The sequence below is a fragment of the Artemia sp. Qi Xiang Cuo genome, chromosome 16 (genome assembly GCF_049724085.1).
Source record: "Artemia sp. Qi Xiang Cuo chromosome 16, ASM4972408v1, whole genome shotgun sequence".
NCBI classification, from domain to species: domain Eukaryota; kingdom Metazoa; phylum Arthropoda; class Branchiopoda; order Anostraca; family Artemiidae; genus Artemia; species Artemia sp. Qi Xiang Cuo.
The window spans coordinates 5,621,175-5,645,335 of record NC_142809.1 but is presented as its reverse complement, the minus strand read 5'-3'; the positions used below and the strand labels follow the sequence as shown (position 1 = coordinate 5,645,335).

Genomic DNA, 24,161 nt, shown 5'->3' with positions numbered 1-24,161 from the left:
ATTTCTGCGTCTATGGATTAGCCATCGCCCCTTCAACCTTTACATTGTAGGCTTAATTTATGCCATTGTAGGCATGAGAGGTTTAATCCCTCCGCTCCTATGACCTGAAAGTTGTCTCCAGGAAATTCACACTTTTTAAGAGTCCTGCCCTCCCCCAGACAAAAAAGGATCCATTGATCTCTCCCCTAATAACTGATATGCACAAGGTGCACAACAATGCATCACTAAGAATATTACTGCACAGTAAATCTATAATAACAATTCATGAATTTAACAAAGTGGATTTAAAAATCATTGTAAGTGACATCAGTCTCATAGTTCGGTGCTGCAACCAAGCTGACCAAAATAACAATCCAACTTGACCCTTCCATTTGACCCTCAAGCACCCCTCGGATAAGGGCATTCCCACTATATTCGTTATCAGCATGAGTTGTGGTTGCAGTGTTTGGGGGGGGGGGGAGGGCAAGGGGACAGTGTTGCCTCCCCAATAATTTGGAGATTTTTTAATATAGCCCATTCCACTTGACTCTCCAGATGTAGACCCCTCTTGACCCTTCCATTTGTAAAATAGAATGTTGTAAAAAATAGGACAGGCCTTGGGAAAAAACTCCGTTTTTGAAGAAAGCCCAAAAAAGGAGAGAGAGGAAAGAAAATTTAAAATATCTAATGGGCGTGTTGCTTCAGGGTTTACCCCCCCCCTCGCTGAAATCTTTATCCGACTCGTATAAACGTAAGAAAAATGCATATAAAAAATTGATCCATTTATTGAATTTTTTCTTATAACCACCCTCCCCCACCCTGAACAAAAATCCAAGATGCGCCCATGCAATGACTAATATAAATAATACAATATAATATGATAGTTATAACATGATATATATATATTATATATATATATATATATATATATATATATATATATATATATATATATATATATATATATATATATATATATATATATATATATATATATATATATATATATATATATATATATATATATATATATATATATATATATATATATATATATATATATATATATATATATATATATATATATATTTATATATTATTATATTACATATATATATTATATACATTATTATATATATATATATATTATTTTATATAATACATATAATGTAATATAAAATATAATAATATAATATAAATTGGCAAATCTGTTTGTATAGGTTTTCTGTGATTTTTCTTTCTTTCACTTTTTTAGAAGTTATTACATATTTTTCGTTTTTTTTTTGCAATAGTGATTGTTTTTTTAGCACCATTTTTTTCTTTTGCTCTCAGTTTGCTATTTTATTTTATTTTCTCCAAAATCGGTTGATACTTAATGGGTTAGAGGGCTAAACAGTCTCTTAAATGTAATGTATTGTTTATCAGTGTGTCATTTATGAATAGGGTACGAAACAAAACAGCGAAGCCCTTTGGTGAATGGGAATCAAATAATTACTAACTAGTATTAAATAATCATAAACGAAAGTAGCAAATTCAAATTTTGTTGCTAAACTCTAGGAGATAAAATCTCAAAAGCCGTCACTTTTTTCTAGCCTCTATTCAGCTGAACACCCCATTCATAAGGTTTCTATAGACAGGGGCAAATGTAGAAGACAGGACCATGTTTGACCCCCCCCCCCCCTTAAAAATTATCTGACTCACAAATAGGTCATAAAATGCAAGTAAAAAGACCGTTTTCTCTAAAAAAAAAAAAAAAATATATCCCTGAATTGTAAACTGGTCTTAAAATGCAGGTACAAACATAACCCCCCCCCCCCAAAAAAAAAGAAAATTATTGGCAGCCCTCCTTTCACGAACAAAAATTTCGGATAGAGTCTTGTCGATGGACCAAAAATATAATGAGGCCTTCACCTGTTGGTTTCTGGATAAGTGAACTGGAAACAAATGATTTGTCAAGGAGACATGAGGAGTCTGTAAAGCGCAGATTACGTTTCCATTAGCTACCTGAATTTATGGGAGAAATCAGTAAAGCTTCAAGTGTCCTGTGGTAAATTCAATGGAATCAAAGGAAAAGGTAAAAGATAGGCCTGTACTGCAGAGTATGCCGACAATTCAAGTAACTTCTCCGCTTAGTGAGTACGACTGTGAACCGAACCTCTGGGATTTCGACAGTGATTCAGAAAAAGAAGTAAGTACCAATTCCTTCAGTAGAGCATTTTTTCCTTTTGGAATAAACAGAGGCCTAAAATACCCTTAATAGGCTTCAGGCGACCACCATACCAACAAAGGAAACCACCGCACGGTACTAAGAGGCTTCAGAGACAGCTTTCCAGGAATTTTAAGCCTATTTGTCATCTCGGAATTTTCAAGTAAGAAGAGCACTAGAACCCTCTGTCTAGTTGGGGTAAGCACTCTCCTGATTTTCTAATACCACGTGTTCAATGCAAACAACCCTGGGCAAAAAAAGAAATAAAAAACAAACAAGCACCCCCCACAATTCTTCTCTGGAAGATCAAGAACTTTCACATTTTTCTAGATAGGTGCTTAGCAGGGGTACTAATTGGAGATGGGGAAATGCACCCCCTGGGTCCTCCCAAAGAAATTTGAAAAACATTATTATTTCATTGAAAAATTCCTTTTTTGTTTTTTATAGGAAAAATGAAAAAAAAAAACTAAATTGCCCCCCTTCCCCTTGATTTTGAAAAACATCTAGATGTTGCCCCCTCTCCTACGTTTTCATGAACTGACGCCACTGGGGCTCAGTAACTTTTCTGTGGGTTTCTCTTCAGTTCAATTCATTTTATTTAACATAAAAATACATTTAACTAATATTCCAATACCCGCCCCAAGAAAGCGCTTGCGACTGGGCGGGTACATACAACTCATCTACTAACTAATAATTAACTATAAACAAAGGAACAACAAATAATAACAATAATAATAATAATAAAATAAAACACAAATAATCAAATTTTACTAAGACACTAAAGGGTGTCAAAAGTGAGCGGATTCGTGTTGGGTGGCTATTACCCTGCTCACGTTTTTAAACACGGCCACGTTCAGACCACACGTTTCTTACACCATATCTGTCTCTCGCACCTTCCAAAATCACTTTTTTCATTTTCGTAAGATATTCAGTGACGAATACGTCCGATTTCGCCAGCTTTGATTTCGCTCTGAAAGCAGTTTACGCCGTATCTTTAGTTGCAAGAACTGGAACTGGCGCAACAAGAACTGGCGCAACAGTCGTAGGCGTTTGGTTATTCCGCGCAGCATTCTGGAGTCTAAGACAGTTCACAGACAACAACCGTTCTTTCTGGACATTTACACCCATTTTCTTCACTATATGAAGAACAGTATTGCCCAGGTCATTTCCAGGGTCTTGCTTCACTCCGAAAAAAAACTAAAGAATCAAGTATACGCTCCTGTTCGTAATCATCCAGCTTTTCCTCAATAGTAGCCACCCAAGGCTCTAATGACTGAATTTGGCTATCCAGAGATGAAAACAGTTTTTCTAATTTCACATACTTTATGTTGTATTCTAGCGTGATCGAATCATATATTTCCGAAACAATCAGTTCAGGGTTCAGAGCGGCTTTTTGCGATGAACCTGCTACTCCTGTCACGGAAACAACTTTTTCCTGAACTTTTTTCTCTATTTCTCTTACTAGGCCAAATTTAAGCTTTGTAACTTTATCTTGTGCTGAAGTAAGCTGATTTTGGATTGCAGATGTTTTGCTCGGAGCTGTTAAATTAGTACCGGCGCCTTTCGCAGTTTTCTTTTTCATAAACTGATAGTAAAGATCCGGAAAAGATTCACATTCACGAAAAGCATGATTTACACCCTTAGCCGTTTTTTTCCAAGCTTCCGCATAATTTCCACCATATGAAAGAAGATGCACTTCCACCACAGTCTTAAAGTCATGGGATCCGTAGCAAAAAACAATAAATTTTGGCGCAAACTCTTTTTGGTTCGTTATGTTGATAATCCGGACTGGCTAGAGGGGATATCCCTTGAACTGAGCTACCACTAAATCTCCCTTCTGAAACTGTATCATGATAAAAATAAAAATCCAATAAATCTAAAATTGACTTATCTTTAGTGGACAGGGACACGTCATGCGGAGGTAGACACCCTTATTGATGGGGACCCGGTGATACGTGGAAGCCTGTCAGTTTTTTCCACCGTACTCTGACATTTAAAATTTCTGAATTCAAATTATCAGAATCAAATTATGAGTTCGATGGTGCAATCTTCTTCAAGGTTACTTCCCCTTTTGAGGTTTCCCCTCGTTTTTCTAAAATCCTACAAGTTTTTGAAAGCTAGTAACTTTCAATGAATAGCTTTAAATTTAGTTAGTGTGACACGTTTAGAATCACAATGAAAACCTTATTCTATAGATGGGACAGAAGGATGACAGAAGGTTGAACTATTTGACAGAAGGTTGAGCAGCAGCAGTACATTGCTGACGAAATCAGAAATAAAACGAAAGGTGCTTCAGTTTTTTTTAGAACCTAAGTATCTTGTACGTTTTATCCATCAACAGGATACGTAGGCTTCTGCCCAATAGAAAACAGAAATTACAAATAGAAAGTTCAAAATGGAAGTAGAAAATAGAAGTAGAAAATAGAAAGTAGAACGAAAAATATATTTGGTAGCTACTTTCCCTGGATATCCTTAAAATAAATTTGCAGGCGAGTAATTAAATCCCGGGCCCTTCATTATCACGAGCATTATTGTTTCTCTGGTAATTTCTTCTGTATATTTTAGGGCTGTTACAGTCAAGGTGACTAAAATTGGACTGGAATATTAAACTGTTGGTTTTAACTAACTGTAAGAAAGGAGCGACTCGGTACAATAGTAACTGGAACTCTAAAAAACGGAATTTTCATAACAACAGATAGATAAATAGAATACAAAAGTTTCGCTAATTGTAAATATGAAAAACTCATGAAGTTTAATGTACCCATCAAAAGTACGAGCCTGAGAAGATTTGCCTTATTTTGTTAAAATGGGGAAAACGCCCCTTAGAACCTAAGCAATCTCAATGAAAGCATACCATCAGATTCAGTATATCAGAAAAGGCTGCTGTAGAGGCTTCGATCTCTTATCTACAAAAACGTGGAATTTGGTATTTTTGCCAGAAAAAGATCACGGATGGGTGTTTGTTTATTTTATTATTTTTTTTTTTTTACCAGGGGTGATCGTGTCGAACCAATGGTCGTAGAAGATCGGGAGGGGTCTCATTTGCAGGAACCAAAAGTTCTAGTACCTGTTTAAAGTGACCAAATAGATTGGTGGGCAACCAGTCCCCCTCCGACAACCTTGATAACATTAGATACATCAAAAATATTGGCTTCTTATGCTTATTCCAAATATGAAAAATTCATTAAATTTAAGGTTATCCATCAAAAGATATGAGTATTTTTATTGGGAAATATATGAACATTTTTTGTTCTATTTCTGCGGGGGAGGGATTTTCAACGGGAAAAATTTTCTGTGGGCAGTAAAGTTTCAAGGGGTGAGTTTCCAGGGATAAAATTTACTCAGGGTGGAGGGAAAGGGTTTTTCTGGCATGATTTCAAAAACTGTCAGAAATTACATAAAAATCAAGCTTTCCACTGAAATTAAGGAGCAACATTAAAACTTAAAATTAACAGAAATTATTTCGTATATGAGGGGGGCTGTACCTTCCTCTATCCTCACTCTTTACGCTAGAGTCTGAATTTTCGTCACAGTTCTTTAAGAAAAACTGCTCAAACACAAAATCCGTTGAATTTAAATGAGGAGTATTTTTAAAGAACCTTAAAACTTTAGCCTAAAGATAGAGAGCGATGGCCTTTCCCTCACATACGGAATAATTTCTATTCGTTTTTAATCTTTGAAGTTCAAATGTTAAAATTAAGAAATATCTTACGGAAGGTTGAAAAAGTGATTTTCAATATGAATATATGGAGGTATTAAATTTGGTCAGGTTCAAGAGAAACTAACTTTTGAAACATAGTCTTTGGATGTTAGGAACTTTCTTGCAGTGTGTTCCTATTCATTTCTAAGACGTGAATTATCATTGGAATATACTGAATCAAATTAAAATTACACTTTCTTTAAGCGTATCAATAAATCAACAATTAGGTTTATTAAGATGTAGGTGCTAGCGGTGACATACACAGGGAGGTGGCTTTTGGGCCAGGCCCCCCGACGTCTTAAATTGTCCCTGACTTTTGGGCGCTTTTCATTCGAATTACGAAATAAAATATGTTTTTTATAATCCCCCCCTCCCGAAAGAATTCATGTGTACACGTACCTGGGTGTTAGTATTTCTTATGGTCAACTATCTAAAACAGGGTAGGGGGTTGGGTTTCCATTTTTATTTCTAAACTGTTCAAATTTCCTTGGAAAAATGAAACTTTCATTGGATAGCACGAATCTTCATTGTAAATTTAAACTATTTGTATGTACTTAATGATAGTTAAATATATGTGCTTATTCATGGTTCTTTTTATCCATCTTTTATCCTTCAGTTTTTCGTTTAAATATTATTAAGTAAGACTTTCTTTTAGTTGCCTTAGTTATTATAAACCTTATTTCGGGTTAAGATTGTGTATAAAAACATAAAAAAATTTTAAACGAATTCACTCTATTAAGCAGGACAATTTTCGTACAAATTCAAAGAAATAAACAGAAAAAAAAAACGCTGGGTGAATTTCCTTCAAGTTTGTCCAATATATTTTTAGGGCCGCCCAACTGTTGGAATATCTCAACTAATCCATGAATTAGAGCCAATTAATGATATCAAGTTCTGACTATATCTGGGAATCACTAATTAAAAAAGGGTTTAATTGAGGAATTCACCCAACTTTTAACAAAACCCTTTCAATTTATCATTAATTATGCAACGCCACATTACGATGTATGTGGTTATATAGGAAGCTGATAACTAGAGTTATTTGTACAAGGGACTCGCGCGGGGTGGTGGGAGGGGCTCGGAACGTGAACCCGTTGAAATCCTGAATTTAAAAAGAAGTTCTGGGCACTTATTATTCAAATTTTTCAAATAAGGTATGTTTTCCATTATCTCCCCCTTCCCCCCTGAAAGAATTCCTGTGGGCGTGTCTTCTCTACCTTTAAATTGTTGGTTATTCTTCTTTCCATTCAAGAGATCCCAAAGATCTCTTTAAATAAGAAGTTTTGGTGAGAATTTTTATTCTAAACTATGATCTTGTCCCCCCCCCCCATCCGCAACCTTCTTAGACTGTTAACATGAGTTGTAACTCTGAATCTGCTAGTGCATCGCTTTTGAGTGTGACTGATTTTCATGTCATTGGCCATTGCACTGTTGATGCCAATTTAGGAAGTTTTTCACCAGTTGTCCTAATATGCCCTGGTCAGGCAACGGAATGTTTCAAAACCAGTTGGGTCTAAAACTATAAATGCAATGTTAGGACTTTTTTCGTAGGACCTTTTATCAACTTCTATTTACGCTAAACTGTGGGTCCATTCTGGGCAAAGGTGCATCCAGTATTCTAGTTCAGGGGGGGGGGGGGGTACAATAAAAAAAACCTTAAAAATATCACAAATTTGTTTATATTCAATTGAATTAAACTTTGTTAAACAAAAAACAAAAAACAACTATTCATTTTAATCATTTAACAAGTAGCCGTCCATGAAGAAACAAAGCTCTGAGGACGAACGACTACAACAACCAATATCCAAAAATTCAACTAAATAAGCTATATATATAAATATATATATATATATATATATATATATATATATATATATATATATATATATATATATATATATATATTATAACAATTCAAATAAATATCAAAAATCAATCTCTCTCGTTAACAAATATATAAATGGATTTAAATAAATAAAAATAAACAGAGAACACACAAACTATGGATACGGCCTTGATTCTGGGGTTTGTAAGCAGTAATATGCAATAACTATAGAAGTTATTCACAATTGAAATTCACGTGGAATGGTTGTGAAGTAGCTAGGGGGTTAATTAAGCCTATAAGGGCATATCCTCCAGAGGTTTCAATTGTATCTCTCTTTTTCACTCTAATAAATATTTTCAAAATTTTTCAATATGATAGTAATACCGATGATGATAATGATGTAGATTTACTTCACTAAAGATGCCTGTGAACTATCTTTAGTAAGAGGTTACCACAAAATCAAATTCGAAGCTGCTTTTTTGTTGTTTATGCTATTGCGACAACGTCAGCTGGAATGAAAGTATTATTTTTCATTTTTTTTAACCTAGGATGCACCTTTTATCAGCTAAATTGGAGAGGCTAGCCTAATTAGGTGTCAATGTTATTTCCCAGTCTCCATATAGTTTTTGATGTCATTTTTTTCTTTTTTTTCTACGCGTCAATTAAACCCTCCTTAGACTGCATGTAGCAGTCCAAACGAAACAGTATAGGAAACCTAAGCGTAGAGTTCTGCCTTACCGCAGGTTTCTGCGTTACCGCATTTGTGTTTATACTCTGATGTGTATGTTGATGTTGTTACAATGAGTGTACAATTATTTTTACTAACATAAAAACACATTTGAGGAATCTTGGCTGTAATATTAAAGGATTTTAACTTCATTAAAAGGATAAATTTGTACCAGCTAAAACAAGGATAAAAAAATTAAAACATTTCCATATGTAATTACAGATATGTCAAGACCTTTCCAATATATCAAATGACGAATATTCAAAAAAGAAAACAAATTTCTCCGGTTACCAAGCTCCAGTCGAAAGAACAATTTCTCAACAAGGAGAAACTTCCTCAGAAATGGGAACAGCTAAGAAATCCAGGTCTTGGCATGGCAACCTCAAAGATACCGATCCTGAAGGGGAAAATGAAGATGGTAAGTTTTCACTAATTCCAAGAAAAAGAAGAACACTGATAGAAAGTGTTAATTTGAGTAAATTTATGCTCTTTATCCCCCATATAAATTGTTGGGTTCACATGACAACTTAGGTCTTGGTGCTATGTAAATAAAAAATGGGAGACCTTTTGCTCTTTACTATGGACTATGGTGCTAAGTATTCTTAAGTATAAACCTAAGAATACTATATCATCATAGTTTAGCTTTCAGATCACAGTGCGGAAACACTTTATTCTAAGCTGTCGACAATCTAAAATTACAATTCAGTGTAAGATTTGTCCTCCAACGCGAATTTATTCTTGTTTTTAAAGCATGTCTTAAAAGTTTTATCCATTTGATCTAGTGTACCCCTATTTGAAAATAATTTCTTAGATGACTATAATTTTGTTTATAAATGAAATAGAAATATATGATAGCTGGTCTGAATTAAAATATTTAGCCATTATTATACGTGCTCATTACTTTTTAATTATAAATTGAAACATAGCGTGACATAACAAATTATTTGATAGCATGAACATATGAATTTCATAGAAGTTCTCCAGTGTAATATAAATAATTGTTTTAATATTATTTCTTTTGAACAGCACACCTCTTATCTTACAAAGTGGAAGAATTCAGTCGTATTTCAAGTCTTTATAAAAGTCTTTATAGTGGTCAAAAATTGGTTCATCTGGGGTGAATATAACTACAAACGCTCCTCCTCGATCAAGTTCCATTCAGAGCTTCAATCTTTTCTCCCATCCAAGAATTTCCTACTTTCTTTAAGTCTGTCTTTAGAAATTCTTCCCACCCTATTTGAGGAGGATCTAGCCTTTATATCATGACATCCCTAAAAGAGGAATTAATTCTCATGTTTCATAAAGCTTAATCCTTGATATATTATCGTTCAAAGGAGCATCTTTCACAGCCATATTTGACAACAGTCGCTATTGTCATAATCAACTAACATCATTCTTCTTCTTCTATTTCACAGCAGGCGGGCTTTTCAGTTGATATTATTTAGCCCTTTTCCTTTTGCTTCACTCTGTGGGCTACAGAGCTACTGGCTTGGTTGTCTCTTATTTATTAGATATTCTCAAATATCTTTCAGTAGATCTTTCGACTCAAGGAGTTCAAATATAAGATGATAGATATCGATTTCTGTGCTCTGTGTGCAGGAATAGTCGGCTAGGCTCTTGGCTGATAGTGAGATTTTGTGGTGTTTGAAGCACTTTAACAGTTTACAATGCAAGGTATGCTGTGCAGACGTCAGCATATTACATTCAAATAGGGAAATGCAACGAGGGGACAGGAGAACTGAACCACTTGAATTAGGAAACTGATACGAGAATGCAAGAAAGTTTAGTCCATTTGTTCCAGAACGAATTCTCTGATAAATTTTAGAAAAATACTTATTGGGAAAGTTGGAAAGAGTAGGATTTTTCTTATTAAACATAATATCTGATAGTCTCCATCGGTAAATATCTCTAATGGAGATTAGTCTCACATTTGGATGGTCAATATTTATAGGATTTGTCGCTATTTTCTCAACCTGATGATTACCACTTATACCAGAGTGGCTAGGAATATACTGAAGATAGGTTCTTATGCAAATTGAAGCAGGATTATCTATAATACTAAGACAATGATAAGTGTCAATATCCAGCTTATACTGAGGAGCTAAAGACAGCAACTCAATGCTTGATAAAGAGTCAGAATAAACCATAATATTATTTGAATTAACAATCAAGGGTTTATTTTTCATAAGGTATCCTATTGCCATCGTTATGGCATTTAACTCCCTATATATTATTTATACAGAGGTGTGAAGTTTCCTAACCATCATAATATAAAGCTAAGGAAGGAAAGCACCACATGCTACCTTCTTGATCTGTTTGGACCCATGAACAAATAATTGGATATGGTTTTTATAAGTAATTGTATTAAGTTCAGCAATTTTTTTCTGGACAAAAACAATGGGGGTTAAATCTTTAGTTCACTTTGAGAAATCAGTATTTATTATGGGGATTGACCAATTCCATGGAGGGGATTGGGGGAAAGTACGTAGATGTAATAGACTTTGCGGGTACAGGGAACTTCTTCTGAATATTGGCATACTCATCTGCAATGCCTCTATACATGGCTGGATTTCTTAACCAATTATGTAGGGTGTCTGAGCTATTTGATTCAATTTTTATAAGATATTTTATCAAAAGAAATCTACGTCTCTCCCTTTTCGTTGTTAATCCACCCTCAATTAGCAGAAACTCGGTGCTTGTGGATTTCCAAAAACCAAACATGAGACATATTATATCTTTTTGTATTGTTTCAATTTTTTGTATCTGGGTCTTTGCACATCCACCATAGACGATGAGCCCATAGTCAATATGGGGTCTTATATTTGATTTACAAAACTGGAGTAAGGTTTTCTCCTTACAACCCCAGGGTGTAGAAAGAAGTCTTTTTAGTATAAGGGGCTATTTCCATGTAGTACACACAAATTCTCTGAATAATCTAAGTCTACGAGAATTTTACCTTCCCATTTGATTCCATGTTTTCCAATAGCCTTTGCAGTGTTCCTTGAGACAAAGTCCATCGAAATAATCCGTTAAAACGATGGTAGGCCTTACAAAATAATCTGTGTACATAGCGCTGATCATTTTAATTTACTAATATGTATGGTTTAAAAGGATAGGGCCTTCGCAAAGCCTTCTCTGTCAATTGAGCCCATAAAATATAAAGTTGAGGGCTACATTGACGTGATGATTCAGAATTTTCTCAATTATTAACCTAAGAGCTAAAATATGGTCAACACATCCTTTGAAAACGACACTGTTCCTCTTATAAAATTTCATTTACAATATCTCGTAGTCTAATAAGTACCATTATGCTAAGTAATTGGCTTTGTACAGAAATGGAAGAATAAACCATTTTTAAATTATGAAAAAAAAAAAAAAAAAAATCTCCTATTATTCAAGATCCTTCTTTAAGATATTGGTCGCTGAAATATATTTTATGAAGAAAAAAGTATTTTGATGAAGCAATAGGAAAACTTTCTCTATAAGGAAGTTACAAAGTCAATTAAAGTATAATAAACACAAAACAAATTCAGCTCAAATAAATGTTTTTTTTTCTAATTTTTTCTTTTTGTAGCTTCAGTTCCCATCAGTGATACGATTTCCGACAGCAACTGTACATCACGTAAACACAGTGTTGTCATATCAGAATCCGCAACTCCTCTTTCTGGGGCAGACGACAAAATGTCAGATGAGGAACCAGTTAAAGCCCAGAATCGGCGAAAAAGTAGCGTCTTATTGGTTCCTGAGAAAAAGGTTCGCCATTCACGTCGTCATGAAGGAAGCAATTGCAACAACAGTTTTTTGTTTTGTAAGTAATTTCTTATAATATATATTTGTTTTAATTATATGCGTGGTTTAGAATTAATATCAATTAAATCATCTGTCATACTGATTTGGTACTCTTGCATTAAATCAAATGACTATTTGTCTTTCGTATTGATGCATGAGGTCTAAAGCTACGGAGCTCCAAGAAATTTCATATGTTTAATTAATTTTTCCAAAGCTTTCTGATTTTGACATAATTCGCTTTTTTGGGTTAAATACTAATACCCCCCCTCACCTTGAAATAGTTTCCATTTTACGTGAACAAATTGAGCAGCCTGAACGATAATAAAGATTAAACTTTTTTACATCAAAAACATTTTATTCTAAAATATCAACTTCTGTTACTTAATACACCAAGTTAAAAAAAAAAACTAGTTTTTTTTTTATAAAATTAAAGTAAGGAGTGACTAAAATATTGAAAGAAATGAAGCCATACTATATATGAGAAGGGGTACCACCCTTCTCCCTCCCCAAAACATTTAATTCTTTACTCTACGGCGCGACCTGAAAGGAACGAAGCCGTCACTTATATCTGCTTTAGTTAATCTTTAATCTTTAACCGAAGCTTTATCTGCTTCGAGTTAATAAGGTCCAGAGAAACCGACGCCGCAGCCATTCCTAAGGTTGGTGGTGCCTGGGGCAAAATTAACTACAGTGCCCCCTCCTGACTCAAATATAAACAGAACAGCCTTTTGTCTCCCCCTCTTTGGACAGCTGTGACCTAAACTACTACTTAAGCTGTATCCTCACAACATTTGAATCTGAGGCGTCATTGTCGGCGTTATTTTTTGCATCGCTGGTGACATTTCTCGAAGTCCTCGGTGACATTTCCCGCATTCTCTGCTCCATTTTTGCAATCTTGTGCACCAGATTTTTGACTCGGGAACATTTAAAGATTTCTGAATACCGGTTTCTTATGGAAACCTCAGTTTCGAATATAGGAGTCTCTGGATCGCAAAAATATCTGTGTAACGGAGGCATTAGTCTCTGATTACATTTTTGCACATTTGGTGATATTTTGTGAATTCTCGGGACCTTTTTGTCCCAGTTTTATCCAAAAGAATTGTCGTAAAATTGTGATGACCAACAATTGAGATCATATAGCATACCTTTTGAATTAGAATATTCATTTCTTGAAGCACTGAGGTAGAAAAAAAAGTTTAAAGTAATAAGTATTTTGTCAAAATGCGCTTTGTAGAAAAAAGCAGTTTTGAGCAATAGCAGTAGCAGCTACTGGGATAGATCGTTCCGACCATTTGAACTTGCAGCAGGACCAGACTTTTCCCACCTGACCACTGTTACGTGGGAATTTGTTTAACCTTCTGCTCCCCATATACACAGCAACTGAGTTTGCAGTCAAACCACCTAAAGCTATAGGATCTGCTATACCAAGACTCAAACCCTCGGCCCAAAATGCCTGGGATTACAAGTCCAGCGATTGGCAAGGGTGGCCCTTAGGATGACCGTGTAAAGGCTCCAAATCTTACACATTATATAATACTTTTCAAATAAATGGATGTGCGTTATAAAATGGCTTCAGTTTAGTATATACATTATCGTATATTGTATATAAATTCATTAGATGGCTCAAATTTTGTTCAGCGTAGTTGATTTCCAGATAGAAAATATGTTTTTGAGGAAGACACTCCCTCACAGCCCTCAGGGCAAGGGTTTTAAGTTATGCCCTGGGGGCATATAAGGTTTCTAAAGAAGGCGTTGTCGTAGAAACTTCAAAAAAAGTTCATTCGATTGGAAGTTCAAAGGGCTAGCGCCCTTTTTAATAGTCGAAAGGGTTTGGAGGGCACCTCGCCCCCCCCCCCCGCACCCATCATTCCCCCAAACACATCCAATAAAAAGTTTGAGATAGCCATTTTGTTCAGCGTAGTTGATTTACAGATAGAAAACATATTTTTGAGGAGGATACTCCCCCACAACCCTCAGGGCAAGGATTGTAAGTTATGCCCTGGGGGCATATAAGGCTCTTATTGAAATCTTTGTCGTAGAAACTTAAAAAAGGGCTCATTCGATATGAAATTCAAAGGGCTAGCACCCTTTTTAATAGTCGAAAGTGATTTTAGGGCAACTAACCCCCTAACATAACGTAACATAAACCAGAGACGACACACACACACAGACGATACACACAGAGAGACGACACACACACACAGACGACAAACACACAGACAACACATACACAAACAAACGACAATCACACATAGAAGACACGCACAAAGAAACGACACACACATACAGACGACAAACCAACACACGACATACACACATAGACGAAAAACGCACAGAGACTACACAAACACAGAGACGATACACACACACAGACGAAACAAACCCAGAGACAACACAAACACAGAGACGACACGCACACAGAGACGACACACACAGAGACGACACACACACAGAGACTATACACACAGAGAGACGTCACACACACAAAGACGACACACACATAGAAACGACACACATAGAGATAATACACATAGATACACATAGAGATAAGGTTTTTACTGAAATCTTTGTCGTAGAAACTTGAAAAAGGGCTCATTTGATTTGAAATGCAAAGGGCTAGTACCTTTTTTAATAGTCGAAAGTGATTTAAGGGCAACTAGCCCCTATCTCACGCCCACCTTTTCAACAGACACTCCCCCACAACCCTCAGTGCAAGGATTATAAGTTATGCCCTGGATAAGATTTTATAGATAGAGTTGTCGTAAAACTTCAAAAGGGGCTCATTCAATTTGAAATTGAGAGGGCTAGTGCCCTTTGTAATAGTCGAAAGTGATTGGAGCGTAACTAACCTCCCTTTCATACACATAATTCCTCCAAACATATCCAATCAAGATTTTCAGATAGTCATTTTGTTCAACGTAGTAGAAAGTTCTGGAAAATAGGTCTTTGAGAATGACCTTAGCGTAAGGGTTGTAATTTATGCCCTGGGGGTATATAAGGTGTTTATAGAAAGCGTTGTCGTTTCCAAAAGTACTCATTCGATTGGAAATCGAAAGGCCTAGTGCCCTTTTTAATAGTGATTGGAAAGTGATTGGAAGGCTTGACATCTTTGTAGTAAAGATCGATATGGGTATAATGTATTATTTTTTGTTGCTGTTGTTGTTTAGACCAGGGCACTTCGTATCGAAGGAGTCGTCGTGGGAACTTCGAAAAGGGCTCATTCGATTGAAAAAAGAAAGGGCTGATGCCCTTTTAATAGTTGAAAGTGACTGGAGGGCAACTAATCCCCCTTCCACACCCACCCTCCCACTTGCCCATTTTTTTTAAAAACTAAATGTTGCCTTAAGATTAAATCAAAATGCACTGTGATAATGCTAATTCCCAATAAGACATCTCAGCAGTATCCCAAGAACGACTGAGGGCATTATGTTCAAACTTTCAGGGCTATTTCTGCTCTTAAAATTTAACCAAATAAAAATAGCGTAAGTGTATCCAACCTGTCAAAGAAAGTAAACAGATTTTTTTGCGAATCGTATCAAGTTTTCCATTTCAGGTCAACTAGAGGAGGTATGAAACTAAATTAAACAGTACAATTTGTGTCCAGATTTTTAAAAGGGTGTATGTTGTTAAAAATTGTTGAAAATTTTTCTACAGCATACGAATATCAGACCAAACTATAAAGTCTTAAAAAACGAAAAGATTTAAAGTATTATTTTCTTTTTCCCTGAAAAGACTATGTCAATATTAAACGAACATAAATTAATAAAAAAAAAACTTTTTCTACAAAATAAGTTTTTCAAAGAAAAGTAAAGAGCTCAATTAAACAAAAAATGAGCAAAAATAAAATCAAATAATCTACCAAGCGTGAAACTACCACAAATCAGCATCGATAAATAAATGAAACCCAAAACGAACAGAAATTTCAATAAATAACCGAGTCAAACACAAAACGAGCAGAAATTAACGTAAGTTCGGCGCAAAACCCCTATACCTTCCCAAGGCCAGAACAAAATTTGCACTTTACTAAAAAATATAATTTTTTTTAATTTTATAACTTTAATAAATCAAATAATATTAATATTTTCATTACTAAATATCAGTATATGTATATTAACTGACAATGCACATTCATTTGTATTTTTTCAGTAAAGTGCAAATTTTTTCTGGCCTTGGGAAGGCATAGGGGTTTTGCGCCCAACTTGTGTTTATTTTTGCTTGTTTTGTGTTTGACCCGGTTATTTATTGTAATTTCTGTTCCTTTTGGGTTTAATTTATTTATCGATGCTCATTTGTGGTAGTATCACGCTTGGTAGATTATTTGATTTTTTTTTTGCTCTTTTTTTGTTTAATGGAGTTCTTTACTTTTCTTTGAAAAACTTATTTTGTAGAAAAAGTTTTTTTTAATTAATTAATGAACAAAAATGGTAGCTTTCCCCTAAAGGGGTAAAGGGGCTGGCGGGCAACAAAAAGAATGCATGTTTGTGCAAATTATAAGGGTAGAATTGTCTTTGGTTGTTGGTGTTTTTACTATTTGTCTTAAATTAAGAGAATTAAAAGAATCTGATTTGATTTTTTTTTTTACAGTTAGGTCTTCATCAAATATAATGGCCAAAATTTGTTAGCCTAGAGATATTACAGATATTACAAACTTTTGAGGGATATTATGCTTATTATGGTATAGTTGTCATATATCCGTGTGTTTTCTGTCATTTGGGCCAGAGACGCCCTCAAACTCCAAAATTTTTAAAAACTATCAATACCAAATCCATCAAATTATTCTGTTATAGTTGAAACAACAGTTCTTCAAAATTTTTAACAAAATATGTTTACCCTGATACAGCTAGACCCATTCTGTATTTTTTTTTCTTCAAAATGAATGACACTACATGCTTATTTTCTGGTTATTTCTGAATTTTACCTGATTTCATTACTGCTACTACTACTACTGTACAACTACTACTACTACTATTACCACTACTACTACAAATAATACTACTGCTAATATTTCTACTACTACTACTACAACTAATACTACTATTATTATTATTATTACTAACAATATTACTACTACTACTACTGCTACTACTTCTACTAACGGCAACTCATTGCAGTACCAAGCCGCCAGAGACCAAAACAGCTGCACACGCTCCCCCTCCACCCTAATCTATTCAAAGTTCCACCTTTCACCCCTCCCAGGAAGTTTCAATGTTTATTAAATTTCAATTAGCTTAATTAACCATAATAGTATAAGTAGCTAGATTTTTATATATAATTTTTGATCAATAATTCAGTAATTTCATTAATCAATTAACGGATATATTAATTTTAATTTATTTCAATCAATTTTAGTCAAACATGAAAAACCAGACCCTGAAGCAATGGAAGCCGCTGCAAAATTTGTAGCCGAAGTTTTGTATCTTGCTCAAACGGAGGCTGTTCAGCGACAAAGCCAGTCTGTTAAGGTATGTTTAGTTATGCAGAAAAAAACCTAAAAAATGTCTGCTGATGATTTTGTCGTATGTATCTTTTCTGCATTTCTGCCCCTCAGCTCAAAAAGAGTTATATGATCCAGGACTTATTCCAAAAAATGGTCCAGTAACGTCTTTAGTACCATGATGCTAAATTCTAAATTCCTGGGTATTGAGAAGTGCATTAAATAAAAAGATGAGCTGTTCCACCGGGGTGATTTGTGGTTAATATGGTACCCAAATATTTTTTGAGGAGATTTATTATATATATATATATATATATATATATATATATATATATATATATATATATATATATATATATATATATATATATATATATATATATATATATATATATATATATATATATATATATATATATATTTATTTTATTTTTTTTATTTTTTTTGTTTGTTATAATATTTTTATTTTTTTTTTTTGCCAAGTAATTACCTCTTAAACATAATATATATATATATATATATATATATATATATATATATATATATATATATATATATATATATATATATATATATATATATATATATATATATATATATATATATATATATATATATATATATATATATATATATATATATAGATAGATGGATAGATATTTATTGCAATAAAAGCCACTTTGCGCCATGGCAAAAAAAGGAAAATCGCACAAAATAATACAATGATTATAACACTCATAGCAAAGTATGGTAGCCTACGTAACAATAACAACGCAAAATTACAAAACATTACAAAAACATAATAAAGCACACGATACCATTAAACTAACATAAATAGATAGATTTATGTTACATCTATCAAGGGCCATGACTACAAAAATAACAAACAAGAAAACAACTTACACACATACAACAATACTTTCCACACTCACCCCACCCCTTTTTACAAAAATCTATCTCTATGTGACATACCCAATTTTATATACTTTGCTATCATCCTTATTGTCCCATAATTTTTTTATCCCATTACTGAAACCAACCACTCACTTGTCCCCACATTAACAAAAAATAAATATTTCCTTAGATCCTGTAATTCGGGACAAAGGGCCATGAAGTGAAGCAGATCCTCCCCATTTTCTCCGCACATAGGGCATGAGTAAGGACCCTCCTTTACCCTTACCCTCCCTAAATATTTCCTCCTTTCTCCAAGTGCAAGTGCTATATGTATCTATGTATATAAGCTATAAATATATATGTACTTTTTTTGTAGTTGGGGAATTGGAAGATGATAGCGGACTGTTATTTGGTGGTTATGTTGTAGGTAATTCGGCGACTGTTACTCATTGTTACTGTTATTTCATTGTTACTGTTACTGTTACTGTAGGTACTCTTAGTTGATTGGTTGGTTAGTCAAAATAGATTGAATAAAATTTTGGATGAGGGTATATTTGTTTTTACATGTTTAAATGCATTGGAAAATTGTATATAAATAGTAAAATAGAAATATTACCATCTAATTTCTCTGAAAACAAAGCTTTGCAGAATTTTCCAACCCCCACTGGTGAGGTTCATAATGTCCTGTCTTGCCTTTTCCTTCTCTGTGCTGGTAGGCCTGAGAATATATTTTTTATGTTACATAGAAAAAGGTTGTTGCAATAGGAGGAGCACTATTACCCCCTCCTTCCCAGTAGCACTAATAATAAAGGTTGTTATTTAGTTTCTGCATTACTTAAAAAAAAATCTTGGAACAAAAAAAAAAAAAATTATGGTTGCAGAAGCGCCTGCAATCTAGCTAAGAAAGGAGTCCAGCCCATACTAATCAAAAATTTCAAAGTATATGTTGAGAAAAACTGTAAAAGTGAGGAAGCATTGCCATTTTAAACTGATTATCGCAATTATAAAAACGTTGTTAGTTTTTTATTAGGTAATGATGCTCGTCCGGAGTTAGTTCCCATGCAAATTGGCGCATGAAGAACGACCTCCACGTGCCTCTGGATACCTGGCTAGCCACCAGAGAACCAAATGCATCTAGGGACGGTTGGGTTGGCAGCCCTCCTCCTGAAACTTATATTGCTACGAATGGAACCAGAAATTCAGCCTCGGATATATCATCTCAAACCCCGTATCGACCTCGGACCGCCCAAGGAAAATCCCGTCTGAACATCGTTGACCAAGGTGGCACCAATGTGGCCACCTGGAACGTGCTGACGCTGAACCCCCCCGGTTCGAAGCTTCTTTTAGCAAAAGAACTAAAAAAAATATAAAGTCACAATAGCTGGAGTCACCGAAACGCACCTCCCAGGACATGGTGAAGAGGACATAGGTGAAGGACGCACATTGATGTGGTCGGGCGGTAGCCAAAAAAGAGGAGGCGTTGGCCTAGTACTGAACAATACTGCACGTAGGGCCCTCCTGTCATTCAAACCATTATCGCCTAGACTCCTGACCGCAATACTGGATGGGAAGCACGGCAAAATAACTGTCATTACGGGCTATGCCCCCACAAACGACACTGATGAAGAAAGACAAAGACGATTTCTATAACCTGCTTAGTTCTGAACTATCTTCTGTACCTCCCCATGACTACCTCCTCCTCCTAGGAGACATGAATGCAAGTGTTTCAAACGAATCAGGCCTGTGGGATCTCGCTGTTGGACCTGTTACAGTGGATAACCTAAACGATAATAGAGAGAGGCTGCTGAATTGTTGTCTGGCCCACAATCTAACGATTGCAAACACATGGTTCCAGAGACCAAATATAGCCAAGTACACCTGGTATAGCAATGATGGATCAACAAAGAAGATGCTCGACTACATCATCTTACGTCGACGATGGCTGTCGTCTGTCCAGAATTGCCGCACCTACCTTGGCGCCGAGCTCGGGAACACCGACCACCGGCTGGTAGCAGCCAAAATTAAGCTCCGCCTCAAAGCTATGAAGAACAGCCAGTCTTCTCGGAAAATTGATGCCGGTCGCATCCAACAGGACCCCGCCCTGGCTGAGCGGTACCATGTGGTGATATCCAACAGATTTGAGGTCCTTGGCCAATGCGATGATAGTGAAGTTGCATGGAAGTCCTTCAAAGAGAACACTCTTGCGGCAGCAACTGACGTTGTTGGAATGAGGCAACGGAAGAAAAAGGACTGGATCAGTAATCACTCCCTTGCCATCATAGAGCTCAGGCGAGAAGCACGTCTTGGTGGGGACATGGCTACATACAGACTGCTAAACAAAGAGCGTAATTCCATGTTGCATAAAGACCGCAAGGCTTTTATTGACAGCAAGGCATCCGAACTGCAAGAGGCTGCCAAGAAAAAGGACAGTGGAGCCACCTACAAGATTCTTCGTGAGCTGTCAGGTCAGCACACTCAAACTACGCCATACCTTCGAAGCGCTAGCGGTGAGAATATCTACGACCAATCACAATGCCTCCGCCAGTGGGAGGACCACTTTGAGAAACTGCTCAACTCAGATCCACCAGACCAGACGGACCATGAGCTAGCAGCTGCTGCGGCTACTACCCTACCTGCTCCTGATGGTCCTGAATTTACAGCGGAGGAGATAAAAGCTGCCACCCGCAAGCTAAAGAATAACAAAGCGCCAGGAATATGTGGCCTAACATCGGAATTCCTTAAAAATGGGGGTCCAGCCATGATCCTCTGGCTACAAATGCTGTTTAACCTTGTGTGGTACTCTGAAAAAATCCCCTCAGACTGGAAGAAGGGCCTACTTGTGCCAATCTACAAGAGGAAGGGGAGCAAAGCAGAATGTATCAATTATCGTGGCATAACTTTACTCTCAGTTCCTGGAAAGCTCTTCGCTATGCTGCTTCTCGAACGGGCAACAAGATACCTCCATGCCCTGCGTCGCCCCCAGAAAGCTGGCTTCATGCCAGGCAGGTCCACCACCGATCAAATCCATACGATTAGACAGCTAGTAGAGAAAACTCTTGAATATAAGAGGAAGGCGTACATTGCCTTTGTAGATTTTCGATCCGCCTTCGACACTGTCGATAGGCAGTCACTATGGCTAATCCTCCAGTCTGCTGGCGTACCCACGAAAATCGTCCGTCTCCTCAAAGAGCTGTATAATAACACTGAAAGTGCGGTGATCGTAAATGGATGGCCTTCTGGATATTTCAAAATTAAAAATGGTATCCGGCAAGGATGTGCCGCTGCACCTGAGCTCTTTAACTGTGTAAGAGACCACATCCTGAATAAAACACAGCAGGTGCAGTCGTTTGGCATAGAGTTTGCTGGAAGAGTTCTTTCAGACGTCGACTTTACCGACGACGTGGCGCTAATATGCGAAAACAGTAGTGACCTCAAAACTACACTGGAAGCACTGGCCTCTGCCGCTGAGAAATTCGGTCTGAAAATAAATTGGTCGAAGACCAAGATAATGCCCGTTGAGAAAAAGCCGTCCAACCCCCTGTCATTTGTGGAAATTTGTGGCCAGACTGTAGAGGTAGTCAAGCAGTTTACCTACCTTGGTTCAATTGTCTGCTCACACGGAAGCCTAGATGCCGAAATATCAGCAAGAGCGGCAAAAGCAAACTCTGTCTTCGGTCGCCTTCTAAAACCGGTCTTCCATAAACCCCAGATCAGCCGTCTCACCAAAGCACGAATATACTCTGCTTCAGTTGCCAGCTTTATGCTCTATTCTGCTGAGACTTGGTCGCTGACTCAGACACAGACGCTGAAGGTAGATGCCATCCAGACAATACACCTCCGAAAAATCGAAGGCTCCCGATGGCCCGACAGGGTACGAAATTTGGAAATCCTCAGGTCCTTCAAACTCCCACCCCTGTCCGAGCAGCTTGAGTCTCGCTCGCTGCGTTGGTATGGTCATCTGCTCCGTCTGCCTGCCCAAACACCCGCCCGACTCATCTTCGATTTCGACCCAGCTGCAAACGGCTTGAGGCGTCCTGGGGGAAGACCGAGCACCAGATGGGCGGACGTCATCCGTGATCGGCTCGCCTCCAGAAACATCAACCCGGCTGAAGTGACAACCCTCGCCCTGAACCGACCACTCTGGAGAAGACTGACGGCGCTGACGACTGGTTCCCTCTACGCTGGCGACGCTGCCGAGCAAGAGCTTTAAGTAAGTAAGTAAAGTAAGAAATAGCCGCTGGATTTTTCCTGTTTTGATACATAGTTTTGACAGTATAGCAGGGTTTTCTATGAGTTTGTACCAAAAAGCATCAATCTTTCCCCAAAGAGGGTTAATATATCGGAGAATGCAAATTTTAATAGGCCCAATCAATTTTCGATGGTTTAAAACCCTAATCAGGAAGTTTCGAACCCCCATCTTAAAAAACAGCTCCAAACTATGCTGTAAGTGCTGCAGTTAGCTCTCTGCTTAATTATAAGTCGTCAGCTGATAATAAAATGTGAAATTAAGGACTGAAATTCAAACTTGGAACACACAGAGATTGTTCTGTACATAGAGGGTGGCCCCCTACTCAGTCCTCTGCTCTTAACGATAAAGTTTGATTTTTTTCTGAATTCTTGAGAAAAACTGCTCAAAAACAAGGACCTATTAATTTGAATAAGGAGTATTTTGGAGGACTATAAAGCCTTAGTGCAAAGAGCAAAGGGGTTGAGGAGGGGGTTAAGGAAATTAGAGGATCTTTATATTCAAAACCTTTTCTAAAAGGTAGGCCAGTGTAATTAAACTGATTTAAATAGTAGAAATTAAAGCTCTTTTAATATAATTATGATTGTTGTTATCATTCGCTAATCTGGCAGAAGTGTGTTGGCTTCTCAATTTATTGTCGATATTCCAGAAGTCTATTTAATCACAATGACTCTTAAGTCTTGCTTATTTTTTTATTTTTTGTTTAATCTTATTTATAATTATGCTTTGTCCTAGGGTATAATATTTAAAACTGTTAAACCTATTTCTACTTCTATTTTAGGTAAATCTTCCTAAGATCAATCTGTCAGAAGAGCAAAGCAAAACGAAAAAGATACGAAGACGAGTAGTGAAGCTTTTTCGGCGATTCTTGAGAGTTTGTGGATGCTATCACGTGATTCCCTCTCCCTAAGGCTTGTGAAGTACATTGTTTTAAATAGGACATAAGGGACAGCAGTTTGGATGAGGGTTCATCATGAACTTCATTAGTGTATCCTTTGAAACAAGGGAATGAAGTGGCGTTTTGTCTTCAAGATGCATATCTGTGTCTCTTTGCTCTTCCAGAGCTTTTCCAACATAAATAATTAAAAAGGATAATGCAGCTCCGAAATGGTTGTAAATATTTGTTTATACTGATTAGTTGTTTATTTATAAAACTGTAATGACCTTCTTTCTTCTTTTTATCTATTAATTCTGCTGTTGTACAATTTGTCAGTAAACTCCCCGTTATCATACAAGCTTTTTTTTTATAATATGATATGATGTAATTTATACTTGCTTCTTTTCCTTGTGACTTTTTCTTTAGTATCAAGCGTGTAGTTCAGGTTGTTTATTAAACTTTACGTCATTAAAGCAAGCCATTC

At 36.2% G+C, this 24,161-nt stretch overlaps 1 protein-coding gene across 2 annotated transcripts in view; it reads left to right on the top strand.

The window, feature by feature from the left end:
* The window catches only part of LOC148942499 (uncharacterized), a 40,242-nt gene extending 16,081 nt beyond the window's left edge, over positions 1 to 24,161 (top strand). Inside the window, exons 1-5 of one of the 2 annotated variants that reach the window (XM_089101978.1) lie at positions 2,040 to 2,167; positions 8,660 to 8,855; positions 12,012 to 12,245; positions 17,576 to 17,688; positions 23,582 to 24,161. In XM_089101978.1, coding sequence (XP_088958104.1) covers positions 2,081 to 2,167; positions 8,660 to 8,855; positions 12,012 to 12,245; positions 17,576 to 17,688; positions 23,582 to 23,710 — 759 coding nt within the window. In that variant the 5' untranslated portion in view covers positions 2,040 to 2,080 and the 3' untranslated portion in view covers positions 23,711 to 24,161. Of the gene's footprint in view, positions 1 to 2,039; positions 2,168 to 8,659; positions 8,856 to 12,011; positions 12,246 to 17,575; positions 17,689 to 23,581 lie in introns of those variants that run through there. The other variant, XM_089101979.1, reaches the window with a different exon arrangement.